This window comes from Gossypium raimondii, chromosome 5, assembly GCF_025698545.1.
Source record: "Gossypium raimondii isolate GPD5lz chromosome 5, ASM2569854v1, whole genome shotgun sequence".
Classification (NCBI taxonomy): Eukaryota; Viridiplantae; Streptophyta; class Magnoliopsida; order Malvales; family Malvaceae; genus Gossypium; species Gossypium raimondii.
In genome coordinates, this window is record NC_068569.1 from 56,843,544 (window position 1) to 56,865,480 (window position 21,937).

A 21,937-nucleotide genomic window follows, 5' to 3' on the forward strand; every position below is an offset into this window, starting at 1 on the left:
AATTAAGTTTTTTTTAAGTCCAATTAGTGAGCTCCAAGTAATGATTCGGTGATTGGTATGACGGATTAGTACCCATCGACGAGTAGAAAAACATACCTTAGATCCAAATTGACCTAATGATCAATGTCGAAGATTAGAGAAAAAAGTTGTTTTTGAGACTCTTTGCCTCGTATTGATTATCTATTTGACCAATTAAAAGAAGCTTTAGTCGTTTTTAAGATCAATCTTAGGTCAAAATATTACTAGTTAAAGGTGAAAGACAATAATGTGCTGAAAATAGCATTCCGTACACGATATGGCCGTTATGAATTTTTGGTGATGCTGTTTGGATTGAATAACGCTCTTGTAGCATTTATGAATCTCATGAGTCGCATATTCCAACCCTTTCTGGCCCAATTAATAGTAGTATTCATTGATGACATCTTAATTTATTCAAGATCTGAAGCTAAGCACGAGAAACACCTCAAAATTGTTTTACAAGCCTTGCGAGAGAAGCAACTATATGGGAAGCTAAGCAAATGTGAATTTTGATTGTCTGAGGTTATATTTTTGGGACATATTGTTTCAGCAAAAGAGATCCGTGTTGGTCTGAAGAAAAGTGAAGCTATTGTGCAGTGGAAAGCCTTGAAAAATGTGTCAGAGATCCATAAGTTCCTTAGTTTGGCCAGTTATTACTGAAGGTTCATGAATGGTTTTTTAAGGAAAGTTATGCTAATAACGAAATTATTACAAAAGAACATTATTTATATGAAATTATAACATCCCGAAATAGGGCCTAGGACCAAAAGACTTAACTTCTGATTAATTACACTCATTCATTTATAGTTATTGAAATACTATAAATATTTGAAAATGTTCCAACAATCTCCCATTTTCAAAGTATTTTAGATTTTGATATTCTTGGAAATCAATTTGCATAAATGAAGGTGTCTTACGGTTGAACTTTCACTTAGTGAAAACATGTTAAAGTTAATCGAAATTGCATGGTAGACTAAGATTTAGACAAACTATTACATTAGATTAACCGAACACATCTCACACAATGATTTCAACAACGGTCAATGCATAGTATCCAGGGACACTATTATGGCCATGTGTCTGTGTCGTCTTTTCATGAGTGCTGTTAGAGCCATGCCTTTAAGCTCCTAGAAGCGGCCACACTTCTACTCACATAGGTACATCTCATCAAGAGTGTTCCCGTAATTATAACACACTTAACATATTTATTTTATGAGTCCATTAAGAGTACATTACTCATCCTTCCTAATGATTACGGGTACCTAGCACTTTAATCTTAGGATGGATTTATTTACAGTGCTAACAGTCTCATACTAATAATTTACTTTGTCTCATTAAACTCAAGACTTGACGTCACACCAAGCGTTGAATCAAGTTTCCATCATGGGTGACTTTAATTAATGGGCTTGAGTTGAGTCTCATCCCTTTTGAGGTCTTGTTGACTACATCTCTAGCAATATTTTTTGTCAAAGGATCTGCCAAATTTTCTCTTGAACTCATATAATTAATAGTGATCACTCCATCAAAGATTAATTGTTGAATATAGCTATGTCTTAATCCAATGTGTCTAGACTTTCTATTATATACTTGGCTATATGTCTTTGCTAAAGTAGTCTCACTATCACAACAGATAGAAATAGGTGAAATTGGTTTAGGCCACAGAGGCACATCATAAAGCAACTTTATCTTTAAAAGAGGATTATTTCTCTTAAAAAGATGCTATCAAATAAGCCTTCCAAAACGGTAAATTAAAGGAGTTTGTAGCATAGGGCGTTTCAACATTGAGATAGGGTTCGCAAAGCTCAAACAAAGGCAAGCAGCATGTCAGGGGTACTGTACATGTTATTATAGGTACGAATGATGAATGGGCGACTTCTAATTCAAAGAGGAAAGCTCATCTTTCAAATGTGATTTCTTTTAATATAGTTAATAAGCCATATCAACAGGAGAAGTGACGGGTTGAGTTCAGCACAGAAGATGAGGATGCTATTTGTGATGAAGAGGAAAATGATCCTATGGTAGCCACAACAACGGTGGCAAGTTTTCAGGTTAAGAGGATATTGGTAGACAGTAGGAGTGCTGTTGAGGTATTAACTTGGGAAGTTTATTGTAAGATGAGGTTGAAGGAGCAAGCTTTGAAGAAAGAAAGCTCGTTGTATGGTTTCGCAAATCAACCGATAGATGTAAAAGGATATATCACCCTACTTGTCACCTTGGGAGATGGAGAGCACACTACTACAGAGTATGCTTATTCTTTGTTGTAGATCACGTTATGGCTTACAATGCTATCTTTGGTCACCCTATCATGCGAATGGCCAAGATGATGATTGTCACTTTCTATATGATGATTGTGTTGCCAATCATGATTTCATTTATTTGTATGATATGAAGAGCAAGGAGATGAAGGAATCCAAGATGAAATTGCAATATGCAACAAAGTTCATACCCCTTAGAAGCAACCTTGTTAGTTGGAGAACTAAGATGGATTGATTTATCTGCAAAAATAAGCAAATTTTTCCCTCTAGATCCTGCTTTGGGTTACTTTAACTTAGGCAATTTGGTTGTTAAGTATTCACGCACTTTAGCCCAATTTGTAGTGAAAATTTGGTAAATGCTAACATGATTAAAATAAAATGCATAACAGTTGAATAAGATATTGCTTAAAAAAAACATATTTCGAAACCGTGAGAAGTCCAATTTGAGTATTTAACCCAAAAGAAATACAAATGTCGATTACATTAATAAGAACTCAAGCATTTTTTTTACACTGGATCGGTGGTTGAACCGATCTGATCATTGGTTCACTGATTTGATCGATCCAATCAGTCCGATTAAAAATTGTTAAAAATTAATAAATCTTGATCCAACCACTGGTTCAATCGGTTTTTAGTCAATTCATACCGGGTCCCGATCTAACTGGTTTAAAGTCACTTTTCGAACTGATTCTCGACCCAATCAATCCATCCAGTCAGTCCGATCGTTGAAACAAACTCAAATTTAGAAATTTTACTTTTGAAGTTGAAACAAACTCAAATTTAGAAATGTCACTTTTGAAGGGGAAACTATGAACATCTCGGAGTAAAAAAAAAGTTGTGTCAAACCCAATGAAGAAATAGAAGTTCCATCAATGGGTCAAATTCTTTTTTGTTGGGTGGTCAAAGGGGGTGAAAGAGAAGACCCAAAATGAGAACCACAACGACCCAACTCATCTCTACACTAGACTCTTAGGGTGGGTTTGGATGGGCCATTGGGTGCCGTGCGGTGCGTTTAGCTTACTTTTTGTCTCGCGCTACAGTATCACTACAGTATCTAATCTCACCGCCACCGCTGTTTTTACACTAACTGCAGGTAAATGCACCACCCATCCAAACTCACCCTTAGTTTTTATATTATTAATCAAACTACTTGAGATAATTGATTTTATATAATTTAATCTTAATATTACATGCATTCAACATGATTTTACTTGTTTATTTTTAAAAATGAATTAAATAATTTATCTTTTATCTTAAAAAATAGTTTTTTTTGTTTTGGTATAAATCTTAATTTTATATTATTAAAATATTAATAAATATGTAACTCAAAATTGAATAATTTAAATCATCGTGAAAGTGTAATTTATATGGATATAAAATGTAATTTTAGCCTTAATAAAATATTTTTCTAATATTTAAAATATAAGAATAAAATATTGTTCTAATATCAATTTAGTAACATCATGAACACCAATAAAGGGTATTTTTATCGGTTCAATTTTTTCTCGAGTTTTATATATGCTCATTTTTATGCTACAAAACTAATTTCATTTTGATACTAAAATTTAAAATATATAAAAATTTTGATGACGTGACACTTAGAGATTTTACCACATCATCAATTGAAAATTAAAAAATTATATACATTTTTAATTGATGATGTGATACAATCTCAGAGTAGAGGTGCTCATGGGTCGAGCCCAGAAAAAAATTTTAGCTTGCATCCTAGGCCCGGGCCCGGCCCGGCCCAGCCCAAAATATGGGCCTAAAATTTTGTCCAGGCCCAGCCAGGGAAAAAATTCCTAAGCCCGGCTCGGCCCGGCCCATTTTTTAATAAACACCAAAAATTTATTTTAAAAATAAAAAAAGTATTTTAAAAATAAGTTAAAATAAAAAATAAAAATATTTATTATATTCGGGCTGGGCCGGGCCAGGCCCGGGCCAAAAAGTGGTGCTTGAGGCTCGTCCCGTTTTCTAAACGGGCCTCATTTTTTTGCCCAAACCTATATTTCGGGCCTATATTTTTACCCGAACCCTCCCATATTTCGGGCGGGCCGTCGAGCTTGGCCGGGCAGCCTGGCCCATGAGCACCTCTATCTCAGAGTGTCATAATCAATGTTTAATAACCGAACCGGTGGTTGAACAGGTTGAACCACCATTTTCCGATTCAACAAGTTTGATTGGTTTGAATGTTGGACCAAAAATAATTAAAAAATATTTTTTATTTTAACTATTGATTTTTGTCCTTGTTTTCAATTTTCACCAATTTAAAACAGTTTTCAAGTTAATTGGTTCAACCCTTTGTTCGGATTATTATATTGATTAGTTCTTGGCATGTTTGATCCGTTCCTATTCTAGTAACACTATTCACATCATCAAGTCTTCATAGAATCCAAATTCAAGGACCAAAATGAATCTATTTACCAAATTTAAAAATCAAAGTAAACAAAAAAAAACAGAATTAGATAGATCAAAATAAGACAAACTCTATTTTAAAGTGACCTTAAATGTAATTTACCTTATTATTATTTGTTAATTTTATTCAATTAATCAACCCTAACTAAAATTAAAATATTGTTAAAAGAAAATTAATCCATTTATTAAAAAATGAAATTAATTGAATAAAGAAGAGACAAGTAGAGAAGAAAGAAGCATCTTATTGGAACTTCCCGACGACATCAAGGTTGAAATCCTTGCTAAAATCCCAACAAAGTTCCTCTACAAGATATTCAGGTGTGTATATAAATCATGGTATCGATTGATAAGTAGCAGCGAGTTCATGAACAAGACTGCCATTCATCATAACCCAGGAATATTCATCCAATCCGTCCGGATCTTCCGTAGTACTACCAACACAAGTTTCTTGCAGATGGATGGTCTTAACTTCAACTTAACTAATCTCGGCTCTTCAATGGGAATTATTAGGTCCAGTTGCAATAGTCTGGTTCTAGTATACGAGCCAATCTGTGTGTTAAGAACTTGTTGACAGGCCCTACTAGTTTAACTCTTCCAAACTGCCTTTCTGGTTGTACGCACAAGCATGGATATCATGGCCGAGCACCAGGGCGCATCGTGCATACTTATTGTGGCTCAGCATTAGGGTTCGACCCACTTACAAAGGTATATAAAGTGGTGCACATTAATAATGATGGATATGGAATCGAAGTGTTCACCATTGGTTCCTATAAGACATGGAGAAAGGTTCCACTTCCATGGCCTGTTGAAAAACCACGTCGTGGAGATTTTTGAAGATATGAAGTTCTTTTGGAGGGATCCTGTATCAATAAAGGGTCAAGTATTTCACTGGTTTGTTGATTCAGAAAAGTATATATTCTCCATGGATATAAGCAATGAAAAGGTGAGTAAAACCAAACTTCCATACATTGGGAAAACAATAATGAAGGAACATTATGATTTAGTAGCCATGGATGAGAAGCTTGCTTTTGTGTATAAAGGTTCCGAGTCCAAAATCGATGTATGGGTTTTGAATGATTTTGGGAGACAGGTTTGGTCAATGGAACATTCCATCGTTGCTAATTGGGAGGCAGAAAAGAAGTTGCCCCAATTTATGAAACTAGTTGCAGTTGCTAGCTGGAGAAATGGTGAGGTGATAATGTTCAAGGCCATAGAGAACTTCGTTTGGGACCATCATGATTTCATTTATTTGTATGATACGAAGAGCAAGGAGATGAAGGAATTCAAAATGAAATTGCAGTACGTAACAAAGTTCATACCCCATAGAAGCAGCCTTGTTAGTTGGAGGACTGAGATGGATTGATTTATCTGCAAAAATAAGCAAGATTTTCCCTCTAGATCCTGTTTTGGGTTACTTTAACTTAGGCAATTTGGTTGTTAATTATTCTTATAAATTTGTTTATTATGATATATAGATTTTCAGTTGTTTTTATAAATAACTTTTGGAATTTAAATTTGGTGATTAGGTTTAATTTATCTTACATTTTTTTACATATTTTAGCATTTGAACTTGCTAACTGATCCATTTTGATCCAAAACTTAAAATATAAAAATTTTTTCAACCACCGGTCCGGTCCGGTTCAGTTATTATACACTAAATATGACATTACAATATTCTACCACATCACCACTTGAAAATTAAAAAAAAAAGTTGATGATGTGGTATAATCTTATAGTGTCATATTTAGTGTTTAATAACTGAACCAATGGTTGAACTGGTCAGACAACCATTTCTCGATTCAACAAATTTGATTGGTTTGAACATTGGACCAAAAATAATTAAAAAATCATAAAAATATAAAGCAGTAATTAAAAAAAGTACTTTTTGTCCTTGTTTTCGAATTTCACCAATTCAAAGCAGTTTTCGAGCTAATTGATTCAATCCCTTTGTTTGGATTATTATATCGATTAGTTCTCGACCTGTTCGATCTGTTCCTGTTCTAGTAACACTATTTACATCATCAATTTTTTATAGAATTCAAGTTTGGGGACTAAAATACATCTATTTGACAAGATTAAGAATTAAAGTGAAAAAAAAATTTGTTGGGCTGATGGGTTTGTTTTAATTTAATTTAAAATTAAATTACACATATAATAATTCCCAAGGTTTATATGGTAGATCAAATGAAAGGGTAAATAGAAACCTCCACTAAAGATGCACAAAGTGAAGCAAAATGAGAGAAAAAGAAGTAACAAAAATGAAGAATGAAACCAGCGTAGTAATAGCTAATGCCATATTTAAGTTTCAAACAAGGCCCCCTCAAACTTAAAAAGATAACAATAATCCAGACTAGCTATTAGCACAGGCCACCTTAAACCTACTCCAGACTAGCTAGTAGGTGAGACTATTGTTAGTGACCAAATAAATGGGCTCAAACCCATACTTAATAGCACAGGCCAACACCCTAATAACACAAATATTATCAACAAACTGAGCATACCGGCTATTAGCCCAATGCATAATGGAACAGGCCCAAGAGCATCACATGGAATCTTCATCCCCACTAGCGTAGATGCTTAAACACATCACCCTCCTTGCTCCTCCATGAAATAACAAGACAAGCTTCTGCCAACTCAAATCATTTAGCAGAATGAAACACGACTTAATGCCCTTGAAGATGCAGAGGGATCCAGGTACAAGCCAGAGCAACCTCAAGCAAGCATTAAAAAGATTTATAAATACCAATATCACGACATTGACCGGGTATGGCCACAGACCAGAGTTCTCACCATTTTACTATTTTCTTCAAGCTTTATTAACTTAAGCATCAGAAGGTGCCTTGGAGTATAGACTCAACTGACAGTTCATCAACCAATTTTAAGTCTTGAATACTTTGACCTCCTAATTATTCAACCTTAAAAGTATACAACGGACAGCAATACAACATTAGCCCACAAACTTAGAATTTATTAGTATTTAGCACCAACTTTCCTGTACCGAAAGGATAATTTTTGTGCTGACTTGGTTGATTCCGAAGAAAAAAAACAAATCAGGGAAAAGGGACTTTTGCATATGGTTTTGCCCCGACCACCACGACCAAGGCCTTGAAAACGAAGCATCCTTCTAAACTTTCATACTACTCCCATTTAATTCATATATTTTAAAAGTTAAAATTTTAATTATCGTATATTTTTAATTTAAATATTTTAGTCCAATCATCAACGTCGACAGTTTCCATCTATATTTGTCAACTTAACATTAGGGGAGAAGCCAAAACTTTTTTTTGGGGGAGGAAGGATCGAAATTATGTTATATATTTTATGAGAGCTAAAATGCAATTTTACAATCTTAATACCTTATACCTTTATAATTTTTAAATGACTAAATCAAAAGTTTATTTTTTTAGGGGTAAAGTGTAATTTTATCTTTTATTAAATTAAAATATGGTAAAACTTAAAAGACCAAAAGTGAAATTTTACATTTTAGAGGAGGTCAAGACTCTTGCTAACCCCTTAGTGCCGCCCGGCTTAACATTTTATTTTTCGTTAATCATATGAGAATAGCCTAATGAACAATTTAAAATACTTAAATTGGATTCAATCATTATCAATTATTCGAATTTAAATATGAGAAATTTCTTTATTTTAGTCAAAATTGAAAATTTTTCTTAAAAGGAATTTCTGTGACTTTTCTAATTTCTTAAAATGTGTATAACATTTGTTTTATATATGTGCATATTAGTTTTCTATCCCATGCGATGTATGATTTGTTCGTGTATTTTGTAAAATTATTATTTAAATAAAAATATTAATTAAAACATTTAAAATATATAAAATTCTAAATAAAAATATAAATTTAATTTAATTTGGACGCCATTTAGAATTGCTTTGTTAGGGAGGTAATGAAACTTAACAATGAGAGTAACCACTTTGTAACAAAACAATAATATAAATGACTAAAACGTAAAATTTCAAATTAATTGATATATAATGAATCTCGGGCATAATCATAGTTTTTGCAAGTGATCAAGATGAACAATACTATGAGTTGAGTGTTCTTTTATAGATTTAATACATAATTTTGTATATGAATTTGATACTTTTTAACGTAGTATTTGTATTGATTTTTGTCGAATATAATATATGTATTTGACAAAAGTTATACATTTTCGTTCTGTAAGTAACAATATTAATTTTTAGTGTTTAATTGGGTTTTAGAATTGGTTTGATGAAAGCTAATAATATTAGAAATTAACTTTGATCAAATCAATCCTAAAATTCAAATAAAATCACAGTTATTGGGCCATATTTGATGAATGAAGCATAAAACTAAACTCAACAATTCGAATCAACATTAAATTTATTCTATATTAACAAAATCATGAAAATTCAAAACCTAATAGTATTAGCAATTCACTTTCATTAAATCAACCTTAAACTCGAATTAGATACTAAAAGTTAACATTGTTACATTTGGGTACCAAAATATATAACTTTTGTCAAATACAAGTATCAAACTAGACCAAAAATAGCACAAATGTCAAAATTTACTATATTATTGTTAAAAATACATAAAATCTCTAAAATATTATCTTCTTGTATATGATATAACCAACAACACCAAAAGAGAGAATGGGACGACATTAGTGGGAGGAGTAACCTCGAACTCCAAATATAAACCGTAAAATAGATATAAAAATTATCGAAAGTTATTAATTCAATTTATTTTATTTTAACATAAAATTTCTTACATGGTCTCCTAAAAATAAAGCTAGTTCTTGCTGCATAACATTTATACTTATCATAAAGTCTTTAATTGAGTTGATATCACAGGTTAACTAATTACCAACTCAATTAGGAAAAGACGAAAATATTCTCACTTAACAAAGTAAATAATATTATTTAACGAATGTTTTTATCATATAAAAAATGTTCACAATAAAATTTAAACCTATATCTTTTAATTTTTATATTTATATTTTAATTATATAGATTTTTATAAATAATTTATTAGATAATTTTAGATTTTTTATTTAAATAACCCAAATAATTTAATTAAGTACCAAAATGACCTACATTTTTAATTAAACACCAAAATGACCTGAAATCTTCAATAAAAGTTGGTGCAGCCAAATTATATGGCGCCACCAACTTGTCGCGTCAGCAGGGAGCATTAAAAAATTATTTTTTTGGTGGAGCCATGTCAAATGGCGCCACCTGTATATATATTATGAAAATACTGTAAGTTCTGAAAAAATGGAGGACTTGAAAACAATTTTCTATTTTCTGGTGGAGCCAACTTAAATGGCACCACTAGACCCTTCTTTTATTTATTTATTTTTACTTTTTTATTAACTTTTGTCTTTTTCTTAAATTTTTTTCTTTTTTAAGTTTTATATTTTTTCTTATCTTATTTTGTTTATTTTATTTATTTATTGTTGTTAATTTTAAAAATTTGAAATGTATATTTGAAATTTTTATAATATATATTTTTAAAAATTTTAAATATTATTTTTAAATTATTTTTTAAATTTTGAATATTATTTTGAATAAATAAAATAAATAAACAAAATAAAATAAGAAAATATAAAACTTAAAAAAAAAGAAAAAAATTTAAAGAAAAAGACAAAAGTTAATAAAAAAGTAAAAATAAAAAATAAAAGAAGAGTGTCAGGTCTTGTCTGGTGGCGCCATTTAAGTTGGCTCCGCCAGAAAATAAAAAATTGTTTTCAAGTCCCCTATTTTTTCAGAACTTGTAATATTTTCATAGTATTTATACAGGTGACGTCATTTTACATGGCTCCATCAAAAAATTAATTTTTTAATACTTCCTGCTAACGTGGCAAGTCTGTGGCGTCATATAATTTAGCTCCACCAACTTTTAATGTAAATTTTAAATCATTTTGGTGTTTAATTAAAAAGATGAATCATTTTGATACTTAATTAAATTATTTGGGTTATTTAAATAAAAAAACCGATAATTTCACTCCTGAAATGACATAAAAGGTGGAAAATGGACAAACTGTCATAATCATAAAAGGTGGAAAATGGGTAGATATTCCTTGAAGTACAGTTGAAAAGTAGAACCCACCATTGGTATAGTTAAGCCCTGCATGTGATGCTGTGGACCGTCATCATCATGAATTTGTCAATGGTCTTATAATATCCAAATAAATACCACTGGTTGATAGATTAGAGTGGAATTTAGGAATTATGTGTGAACATGGACTCATACAATCAAGCCAAGAACATTTAATGTAAAACGTGTATTCACATTCATCCTTTATTTTTAATTCGGTTGACATGGGTATTGTTATTTATCAATGTAGAAGGACCTGTGTTCAAGTGCACTGAAATACATCATCCTCCTATTTATGGGTTGGGGTGGGGCTATAGATAGGGGTGAACAAAACTCGATTCCATCCGAATTTCAAATAAGTAATTCGAGTTCGAATCGAGTTGAATTGAGATCTAGGCATTGTGTAAGAAAAAAAGAAACAGATATGAACAGAACCTATGAGATTGTTCAAAAAAAAAATCTGAATATCATAGTTTGTAACTTGATCGTAAAAGTTGAACTACTTGATTGATTAAATCGATTAATTTGATGGTTCAATTATATATATCGAATAGAAAAAAAAGAATAAAAATTAATTAAGGAAAAAATTTGAGTTTTTATTGATAATATATATTTTAATAAAAATTAATTAAGGAAAAATTTGAGTTTTTATTGATAATATATATTTTTATTTTAACAAAAAATATTGTGTTTTTATAGAAGTTTTTCATTAATTTTTGTTCATTTTCATCATTGATCTTTTGGAAATATAATTTTTCCTTTTCTTATTTTTCTTTTCGCGTAATATAACAATTGTTTTCCTAAACATACTTTTTAAGTTAATGTTTTTTTTATAGATTTAATATATAATTTGGTATATGAATTTGATAATTTTTAACGTAGTATTTGTATTGGTTTTTATCGAATATAATATATGTATTTGACAAAAGTTATACATTTTGGTACTGTAAGTAACAATGTTAATTTTTAGTGTTTAATTCGGGTTTTAGAATTGGTTTGATGAAAATTAATAATATTAGAAATTAACTTTGATCAAATCAATCCTAAAATTCAAATAAAATCACGTTATTGGGCCATATTTGATGAATGAAACAAAACCTGAACTAAACGAATTCACAAATCAACATTAAATTTATTCTATATTAACAAAATCATGAAAAATTCAAAACCTAATAGTATTAGCAATTCACTTTCATTAAATCAACCTTAAAACTCGAATTAAGCACTAAAAGTTAGCATTGTTACTTATATTTTATGTTATTAGATGATGATATGATTTTGTTGCTTATATGAAATGGAAATTTACTATATTATTGTTAAAAAAATACATAAAAATCTCTAAAAACATTATCTTCTTGTATATGATATAATCAACAACACCAAAAGAGAGAATGGAACGACATTAGTGGGAGGAGTAATCTCGAACTCCAAACATAAACCGTAAAATAGATATAAAATTTCTTACATGGTCTCTTAAAAATAAAGCTAGTTCTTGTTGCATAACATTTATACTTACTATAAAGTCTTTAATTGAGTTGATATCACAGGTTAACCAGTTACCAACTCAGTTCAGAAAAGACGAAAATATTCTCACTTGACAAAGTCAATAATGTTATTTAACGAAATAAAATTTAAACCTATATCTTTTTAATTTTTTATATTTATATTTTAATTATATAAGTTTTTTATAAATATATTTATTAGATAATTTTATTCTTCTCCTGAAATGACATAAAATGTGGAAAATGGACCAACTTTCATAATCATGAATTCCTGTATTCCTGGAAATACAGCTGAAAAGTAGAACATACCATTGGTATAGTTAAGCCCTGGGATGCTATGGACCGACTGTCATAATCATGAATTAGACAAAAGGTCTTATAATATTCAAATAAATACTGCTGGTTGATAAATTAGAGTGGAATTTAGGAATTACGTGTGAACATGGCCAAAAACATTCAAGAAAACATTGATTTTTGATCATTTTCATCATTCATCTTTTCGAAATATAATTCGTTAAAAAAATTTGTGCTATGCTATAAAAATATCGTCAGTATTAGAGGAAATCCGTGTTAATGCATTGAGCTACGCTTGATGAATTAATATTAAATAAGAAATTTCATGTTATCTGCCATATGTCAATCATATGTTAGATTTTTTTGCTACCTCATATATATATATATATATATATATTGGTGAATGAAACATCGTTAAAAAAAACTATTCAAAGATACAGCCAAATCCCCCATGGGGGTATTACAAAAAAATTGAGTACTACCATTGTTACTAACAGGCTTCCTAGCCAAACAATCGGCCTCTTTATTATAAACTCTAGAAACATGTTGAATCGATTATTATGACAAATTAGTCAATTGTGAATTAATTCTTCTTACTGAAGCGGAATTCGACATCTTGTAGCACTCTCTTGTATTGCTTGTATTGCCTCTACACTATCTAGAACGATAATGATTCTGTTGAACACCCTCTCAATAACAATGACCAAACTTTCCAACATGCCCCACATGTTTTTATATTTTCTTTTCCTTTTAATTGTCTTAATCTTCCCATTAATCAGAGATTCGCATTTTCATTGAAAAACATCAACCTTTGTTAAATCATAAATGTAGACAAAAAAGAAAATATTTGAATAGAAATTATATTGAACCTATCGATATCTTTATCCTATCGATCTAATATCTTCTATATATTAATGTATATTTAACTGTTGAATATATTTTTACATAAAATAAATAGTTAGAAACTTTTAATTTACAACATTCTAAGATTTGTTTTATTTTATTTTTATAAATTACGAGAAGAGAGTAAAGTCTTAACAATAATATAACTAGTTTAACTTGAACCCATGCGACACCTGTTAAAAGAAACCTCAAAAAACAACTCCAACATCAGACGAACCACACAACACTATAATCAAAACACAACATCCCAAGTAAATAACATGTCTTACCACTCTAAAAACAATCACCATTTAGCAATTAACCCTAAACAACAAAAGAAGGAACTGTTTCCGACAAAGACTAGGTTGCTTGAATTGTCAAACAAGTTAATATTTTATTTTTTTTATTTTTTTTTTAAATCTTTTTCCAGCTCTAAATTGATGTGAAACAAGAAGAAGACTTGGTTCAAGTCAAGCCAAAGCATCAAAAAAAAAAACCCATAACTCACGCTAGATGGAGGGATCCCGAGCGCAATTTTCCCGTTCACCACAGAAACACGCGGATCCTGTGGGCTGCGGGTCGGGTCACTAGTCGGCCTCCCAAAAACGACACTGTTTTGGCGCCTGGGGAGGCTTGCTGAAACGATGACACCATTTTTTTTTAAAACACCATTTCTGTCAAAAAACCTAAAACGAACCTAAAACTCTCCTTTTCTCTCCTCTCCCCTCACTTTCTCTGATCAACGGACCGCGCCGCCACCATGGTCGACGGGCAGTGGCGAAAGACTGGGCTTTTACCCCTTTTTAAGTCCGATGGACGGTACCGATGATGAGAGGCCGAAAGAAAAAGGAGAAATCTAACCACCCCTTTTAGCTCGATTCCGACAACGGCGAAGGGACCTCCATCGACGGGGCCATGCGGCGGTTCCAGGTAAGGTTTTCCTTTCCTTTTCTTTATTTGATTTTTATTATAATTATTTAAAATGGATTTGTAAAAAAGAAAAAAATAAAATAAAATAAATAAATAAATAAATAAAAGAAAAACAAGAAAACGAAGAGGAAATAGTAAAGGGTCAACCTTTTAAAATTTCTATTCGACTTTTGATTTCTAATGTGTGTAAAAAAATACAACGGTGAGATTCGGGCTTTTTGTAGCCGAATCAAAATGTTTGCTTCTTCTTTATTGCCTGCTTCTACCATTATTGCCAGCGTGCCTCCCTTTTTGCTATTGTATTCAATTTTTTTGCAGGTGTTAGGCGCGTGGATGACCAGTGATAGGCGAACCTCAGGCGGTGGCGGCGTGCGGCGCAGATGGGGCGGTGACAGCAGCAAGGCGTGCGGCGCTGGAGGCTTAGGGTTTCCCTTCTTGGCTGAAAATTTTTTAATTTGTGGGCTACGGTTAGATCTGACTTGGGCTAGACTTTGGGTTTGATTGGGATTAATTTGGGTAGTGGGTTTATTTTTGTAAAATGGACTATAATATATATATTTTTAATTTGGTTTAGTTTATTCAATGCGGCCCGGACAAAAATGGACTATTACACTTAGAATTTATTAGTATTTAGCACCAACTTTCCTGTACCGAAAGGAGAATTTTTGTGCTGACTTGAATATTTTAAATGGTCAAGTTTACAATGACTTTATTGAGAAACAAATTGGTTGAAGCAGGGAAGAGGGACTTTTGCATGTGGTTTTGCCCCGACCACCACGACCAAGGCCTTGAAAACCAAGTATCCTTCTAAACCTTCATACTACTCCGATTTAAAATGTGTATAACATTTGTTTTATATATGTGCATATTAGTTTTCTATCCCATGCGATGTATGATTTGTTCGTGTATTTTATAAAATTATTATTTAAATAAAAATATTAATTAAAACTATTAATAAAAAATATTTAAAGAATTTACCTAATCTTTTGAAATATAATATATTTATAATATTATAAATATAATTTAATTTGGACTGCCATGTAGGAGTGCTGTTAGGGAGGTAATGAAACTTAACGGTAGTGTAACCACTTTGTAACAAAACAATAATATAAATGACTAAAACGTAACATTTCAAATTAATTGATTTATAATGAATCTCAGGCATAATCATAGTTTTTGCAAGTGATCAAGATGAACAATACTCTGAGTTGAGTGGTTGTTATTTGTTCAATTTTTTTTTCCTAAACATACTTTTAAGTTAATGTTTTTTTATAGATTTAGTATATAATTTGGTATATGAATTTGATACTTTTTAACGTGGTATTTGTATTGTTTTTGTCGAATATAATATATGTATTTGACAAAAGTTATACATTTTGGTACTGTAAGTAACAATGTTAATTTTTAGTGTTTAATTCAGTTTTAGAATTGGTTTGATGAAAATTCATAATGAGCTAATAATATTAGAAATTAACTTTTATCAAATCAATCCTAAAATTCATATAAAATCACAGTTATTGGGCCATATTTGATGAATGGAGCATAAACCGAACTCAACAATTCGAATCAACATTAAATTTATTCTATATTAACAAAATCATGAAAATTCAAAACCTAATTGTATTAGCAATTCACTTTCATTAAATCAACCTTAAACTCGAATTAAATACTAAAAAGTTAACATTGTTACATTTGGGTACCAAAATATATAACTTTTATCAAATACAAGTATCAAACTAGACCAAAAATAGCACAAATGTCAAAATTTACTATATTATTGTTAAAAATACATAAAATCTCTAAAAATGTTATATTCTTGTATATGATATAACCAACAACACCAAAAGAGAGAATGAGACAACATTAGTGGGAGGAGTAACCTCGAACTCCAAATATAAAGCTGTAAAATAGATATAAAATTATCAAAAAGTTATTAATTCAATTTATTTTATTTTAACATAAAATTTCTTACATGGTCTCCTAAAAATAAAGCTAGTTCTTGTTGCGTAACATTTATACTTATTATAAAGTCTTTAATTGAGTTGATATCACAGATTAACCGTTACCAATTCAGTTAGAAAAAGACGAAAATATTCTCACTTAACAAAATAAATAATATTATTTAATGAATATTTTTATCATATAAAAATGTTCACAATAAAATTTAAACATATATCTTTTTAATTTTTTTATACTTATATTTTAATTATATAAATATTTTGTAAATATATTTATTAGGTAATTTTATTCTCCTCCTGAAATGACATAAAAGGTGGAAAATGGACCAACTGTCATAATCATAAAAGGTGGAAAATGGGTGGATATTCCTTGAAATAGAGCTGAACAGTAGAACACACCATTGGTATAGATAAGCCCTGTGATGCTATGGACCAACTGTCATAATCATGGATTAGTCAAAGATCTTAGAGTAAGTATAAATGTAAAAAGTGTATTCACATTCATCCTTCATTTAAAAAAAACTCTCAACCATCGATTGAGTCTCAATTCAGTTAGCATGAGTATTGTCATCAATGTAGAAGGACCTGTATTCGAGTGCACTGAAGTATATCATCCTCCTATTTATGGGTTGGGGTGGGGCTATGGGTAGGGATGAGCAAAACTCGAATCCATCCAAATTTCGAGTTAACCGAATTGAGTTATTCGAATTTCAAATAAGTAATTCAAGTTCGAATCGAGTTGAACTGAGATCTAGGCAATATTGTGTAAAAAAAAGAAACCGATATGAGCAGAACCTATGAGATTGTTCAAAAAAATTTCTGAATATCATAGTTTGTAACTTGATTGTAAAAGTTGAACTACTTGATTGATTAAATCGATTAATTTGATGGTTCATATTGTGTTTATATAGAAATTTTTCATTAATTTTTGTTTATTTTCATCATTGATATTTTGGAAATATAATTTTCCTTTTCTTATTTTTCTTTTGGCGTAATATAACATTTGGTATCTAAACTTGATTTTTTCAAATTTGATACCTAACTTTTTTGTCCAATTTGGTATCTAAACTTGAATTTTTTTTTCTAATTTGGCACCTAAGCTTTTTTAGGTTTATTTTGGTACTCAAACTTGTTAAATGATATACAAATTACCCTAGAACACTAACAATGTTAAATTTGCACTATGCTATAAAAATATCGTCAGTATTAGATGAAATCCGTATTTAAAAAACCATGCATTGAGCTACACTTGATGAATTAATATTAAATAAGAAATTTCATGTCATTTGCCACATGTCAATCATATATTATAAACTCTAGAAACATGTTGAATCGATCATTGTCCAATTGTGAATTAATTCTTCTTACTGAAGCGGAATTCGACACCTTCGTAGCACTCTCTTATACAGCTTGAACACCCTCTCAATAACAATGACCAAACTTTCCAAGATGCCCTACATGTTTTTATACTTTCTTTTCCTTTGAATTGTCTTAATCTTCCCATTAATTAGAGATTCGCATTTTCACCAAAAACATCAAACTTTGTTCAATCATAAATGCATACAAAAAAGAAAATATTTGAACGGAAAATATTGAACCTATCGATATCGTTATCCTATCGATCTCATACATTCTATATATTAATGTATATTTAACTTTGAATATATTTTTACATAAAATATATAGTTAGAAACTTTTAATTTACAACATTCTAAGTTTTTTTTTTTTGTGAATTACGAGAGGAGAGTAAAGTCCTAACAGCAACATGACAAGTACGACTTGAACCCATGCGCCACGTGAAAAAGAAACCTCAAAAAGCAAAAGATATTAGAACCTCAAAAATAGATTACAACATTAACAAAATCAAAGACAAAAGATATTAGAACCTCAAAAAACACATCCAACATCAGATGAACCAAACAACACTATAATCAAAACACCACATCCCAAGTAAATAACATGTCTTACCACTCTAAAACCAATCACCAATTAGCAATTAACCCTAAACAACAAAAGAAGGAACTGTTTCCGACAAAGACTAGGACGTTGAATTGTCAAACAAGTTAATATTTTTTTTTATTTTAAAAAAAAAATATTTTTCCACCTCTAAATTGATGTGAAACAAGAAGAAGACATGGTTCAAGTCAAGCCAAAACATTAAAGAAAAGTCCTATTACTCACACTAGATTGACTCAAATGTAAAGGCCAAATATATGGCTTATAATTTTTCTATTACAAAATTGAATCGTGAACAGGAAGTGCAACTAGCCTTATCCGGTTCGGTTTTTAAACATAGTTTCTCACTACTTTGCCTAATAAATAAGCAGATTTAGTGTCTCTTTTTTTTATTCATTCAAAGTCATACATATTTCATAGAATTTCTTCATTGGAAAGCTGCTTCTTAGATACTTATATATAATCAGATATGAAGGTGAGCTTTTCTTTATTTTTCTCCCATAACTCAATACTATATCTATATATATACATATAATATAAAATTGTTGGAACTGATATATATATATATGTTTTATATGTAATTAATAATGCAGCAAAAGATGGTTCTGAAGGTGCAAATGAACTGTGAGAAATGTCGAACACAGGCTTTGAGGATTGCTGCTGCTTCACAAGGTTGGCAATGACGTCTAAATTCTGACTTCATTTTATGCTTATATATAAATGGGTTAATCCCCCCAAAGTCCCCAAACTATATATTAAATTTTAAATTAGTCCCTAAACTTCAACACGTTATCGTTCCAATCAAGTCTTTCAGTCAATCTAGTAGGTAACTTTGGCGTTAAATATCATCTTTGATCAAATTATGTGGTTAAAACTGTTTATTAATGCATGTTTTTTTTTTTTTTGAGAAAAAGGAAGCATGTGAGCTGCAATATAACACTTAACGCCAAAGTTGATGAATAAGTTGATAGAAGGACTTGATTGGAACGATATTATAATTTGAAGATTCAGTTGGGACATTTTGAAGTTCAGGATCAATTAGAATTGGTAAAATGTAAAAGTAAGCCCTTAGTGTTTACATCTTTAGTCAATTTGACCCTTTTTTTTTTAGTTAAATTTGGTCCTCAACCTTTTAAAATAAGTTAAATTCGACCATCAACAGTTTCAAAAACAATCAAATTGTTGTTGTTGTTTTTAACTTAAATACTAAGTAAAACGTTAAGTCTTTAAATATGGAAGCTCACATGGCAATTCACGTGTATTTCAAGCTTTTTCTTTTATGATTTTTTTTGAATTTTTATATTTTGAATATTTGTATAATTTTAAAATTATTTATAGAAGTGGCATATAAGACAGATAGTGTCATGGCAACATGAAGTAAATGTAGACAGCCATGTAATTTGTCATGCTAACATCGTTAAAAATAAATAATGTTATAATCAACATTTTCATTAAAAAAAAAGCGATTGACTGTTTTTGAAAAGTTAATGGCCAATTTTAGCCAAAAAAAGAAGAAGGTTAAATTGACAAAAGATATAAATGTTGGAAGCTAAATTTACCATTAAAACTTGACCCAACTTCTAATCTGGGGCAATTCAAAGGCAGGTAGAGGCCTTTGCCCTTTGAATAAAATGGTGGGATTTTGTTTTTAGTCCCTTTATAAATTTACTAATTCAAATTATGCCATTTTAGTGTACAATTTTATACTTCAACCCCAACAAACATGGAATTTTGGTTTTGAGGATGAACAGGTGTGACTAGCATGGCAATACAAGGGCAAGAAAAAGATGAACTAATGGTAGCTGGAAACGGAGTGGACTCAGTTAAGTTGACTCGTTGTTTAAGAAAGAAGCTTCACCATGCTACCATATTGATCGTAGAAGAAATAAAAGAGAAGAAGAAAGAAGAGAAGAAAGATGATGAAAAATATACCTCGCCTTATTATGTATGTTATCCCCATATCCCATGCCTCCACAAATTATGGTTCAAGATCCATGCCAATACCAAGCATGTTCCATCATGTGATGCATCACTTATCCATCAAGTTTATGTTACTCCATTCCCGACCTACACAAGATTATACTCAGGGTGTAAAATGGATGAAAAAACCTCAAGATATAATGAAAGGAGGATGCAAATATGTATTTGATATGATTATAAATTAGAATAAAGGTCGATCGAGTCTTAGCTCTAGTAACACCGGTATTATTGTCATAGAAGAAAGGCTTTAGGGACTTGCTTTTATATATAGTACAATTAATATTTTTGTATGACAAGTACAATTAAATTGATAATATCAACGATTGGATTATTAAAATATTAATCGTAAACTAAAGTAATTGAATTCTTGGTTGGTATTTTACCGATTTTGGTTGGTTCGGAAAATTTTCAATTACTGAATTCTTGGTTCAACTTATTCAACAAATTAGTCCGGTCTAGTTTTTAAGACCATATTTTTTCCATGCACATTTAAACATAGGTAATGGGATATTTGACTTTTCAAAGATTTTTAAACACATAGAAAAATCTCTTCTTTTTTTTTTTTTGCCGAAGCCCTCCCACCTTTCAGACGGAGGCTTGACCCATTATCAGGTCTAATTAAAAGGTTGAAAAGTTGAAAAATAATAATAATAATTTGAGTGGAAGAAGGAAGAAAAATTAAAAAAAGAATGATATTTTTCAAGGTATATTAGTTATTTTACCATTTTTAAATTTTAAATTAGAAAATAAATAATAAATAAGATATTTTGATTGGATTAATAGTATTTCTTAGATAAAAGTTTCAATGGTTAAATCCTAGCCATTGATTAAATGATAAAATGAATAAATAAATAAATAAACAACTAGAAGAGAGAGAGATCATTCTTTTCTCTATAAGGACTAATTTGTAAAATTTTAGATTCTAAAGATTGAGTAGCGAAATCTGAAAAATTGAATTAGCTCTAAATTATATGATTATGAAAGAAAATAGTAAAGTTTGAACCTATAGGGATTAAATTGTAAAGATTTCAAAACATGAGTTTAGAACTAATTTATATGGTTTTAGAGTTTACAATTCTGAAAGTAGAATATGAAAGTTTAATGGTTCAAAAATCAGGGACTAATTTGTGAAAAATTTGATAAGATTTTAACTGCAGGGATTAAATTATAAAATTTGGAAATTTTGAAAAAAGAAGAAAAAGACTATTTTGCAAAATTGTACAAACTGGGACTTAAGACTAAACTGAAAATAAAAATAAGAAAATATGATTTCAGGGACTGAATTGTAAAATAGTGTAAATTTGGGGCTACGGGGACTAAATCATAAATCATAAATTCGCCTGAAAATACTCTGAAAATAGGATTTAAGATTCTCTAATTAAAATTTTAATAATATAAAATTTTAGAAAGAAATTTAATATCATATGGAATCCAAATAATGTCAGAAAAGTAAATAAAAGTTAAGGATTGAAATTGAAAATTTTAATGTGAGATTCATTGTTCGTATCTGTTAATGAATCGGAGTAAAAGATGTTACAAAAACACTATTGCAAGTTGCATGAATGAGATGAAAAACATACAAAGCCAAGGTAAAAATACAAAAGATCTTTGTGCTGTAGCAATTCTGTTTGATAATTAAAGGTGTTTATGGGTCGGTTCGGGCTGGGT

The 21,937-nt window shown here is 30.3% G+C and overlaps 1 protein-coding gene across 3 annotated transcripts in view; it reads left to right on the forward strand.

The window, feature by feature from the left end:
- LOC105767882 (heavy metal-associated isoprenylated plant protein 47) overlaps positions 1-20,625 on the forward strand; it is a 28,937-nt gene extending 8,312 nt beyond the window's left edge. The window contains exons 1-4 of one of the 3 annotated variants that reach the window (XR_008196315.1): positions 18,586-18,764; positions 18,883-18,961; positions 19,204-19,349; positions 20,041-20,625. Coding sequence is in view for 2 of the 3 variants with exons in the window: in XM_012587446.2 (XP_012442900.1) it covers positions 18,759-18,764; positions 18,883-18,961; positions 20,041-20,438 (483 nt within the window). In the remaining variant the exon portion in view is untranslated. Of the gene's footprint in view, positions 1-18,585; positions 18,765-18,882; positions 18,962-19,203; positions 19,350-20,040 lie in introns of those variants that run through there. The other 2 variants (XM_012587446.2, XM_052631654.1) reach the window with 2 other exon arrangements.
- Positions 20,626-21,937: the final 1,312 nt, after the last annotated feature.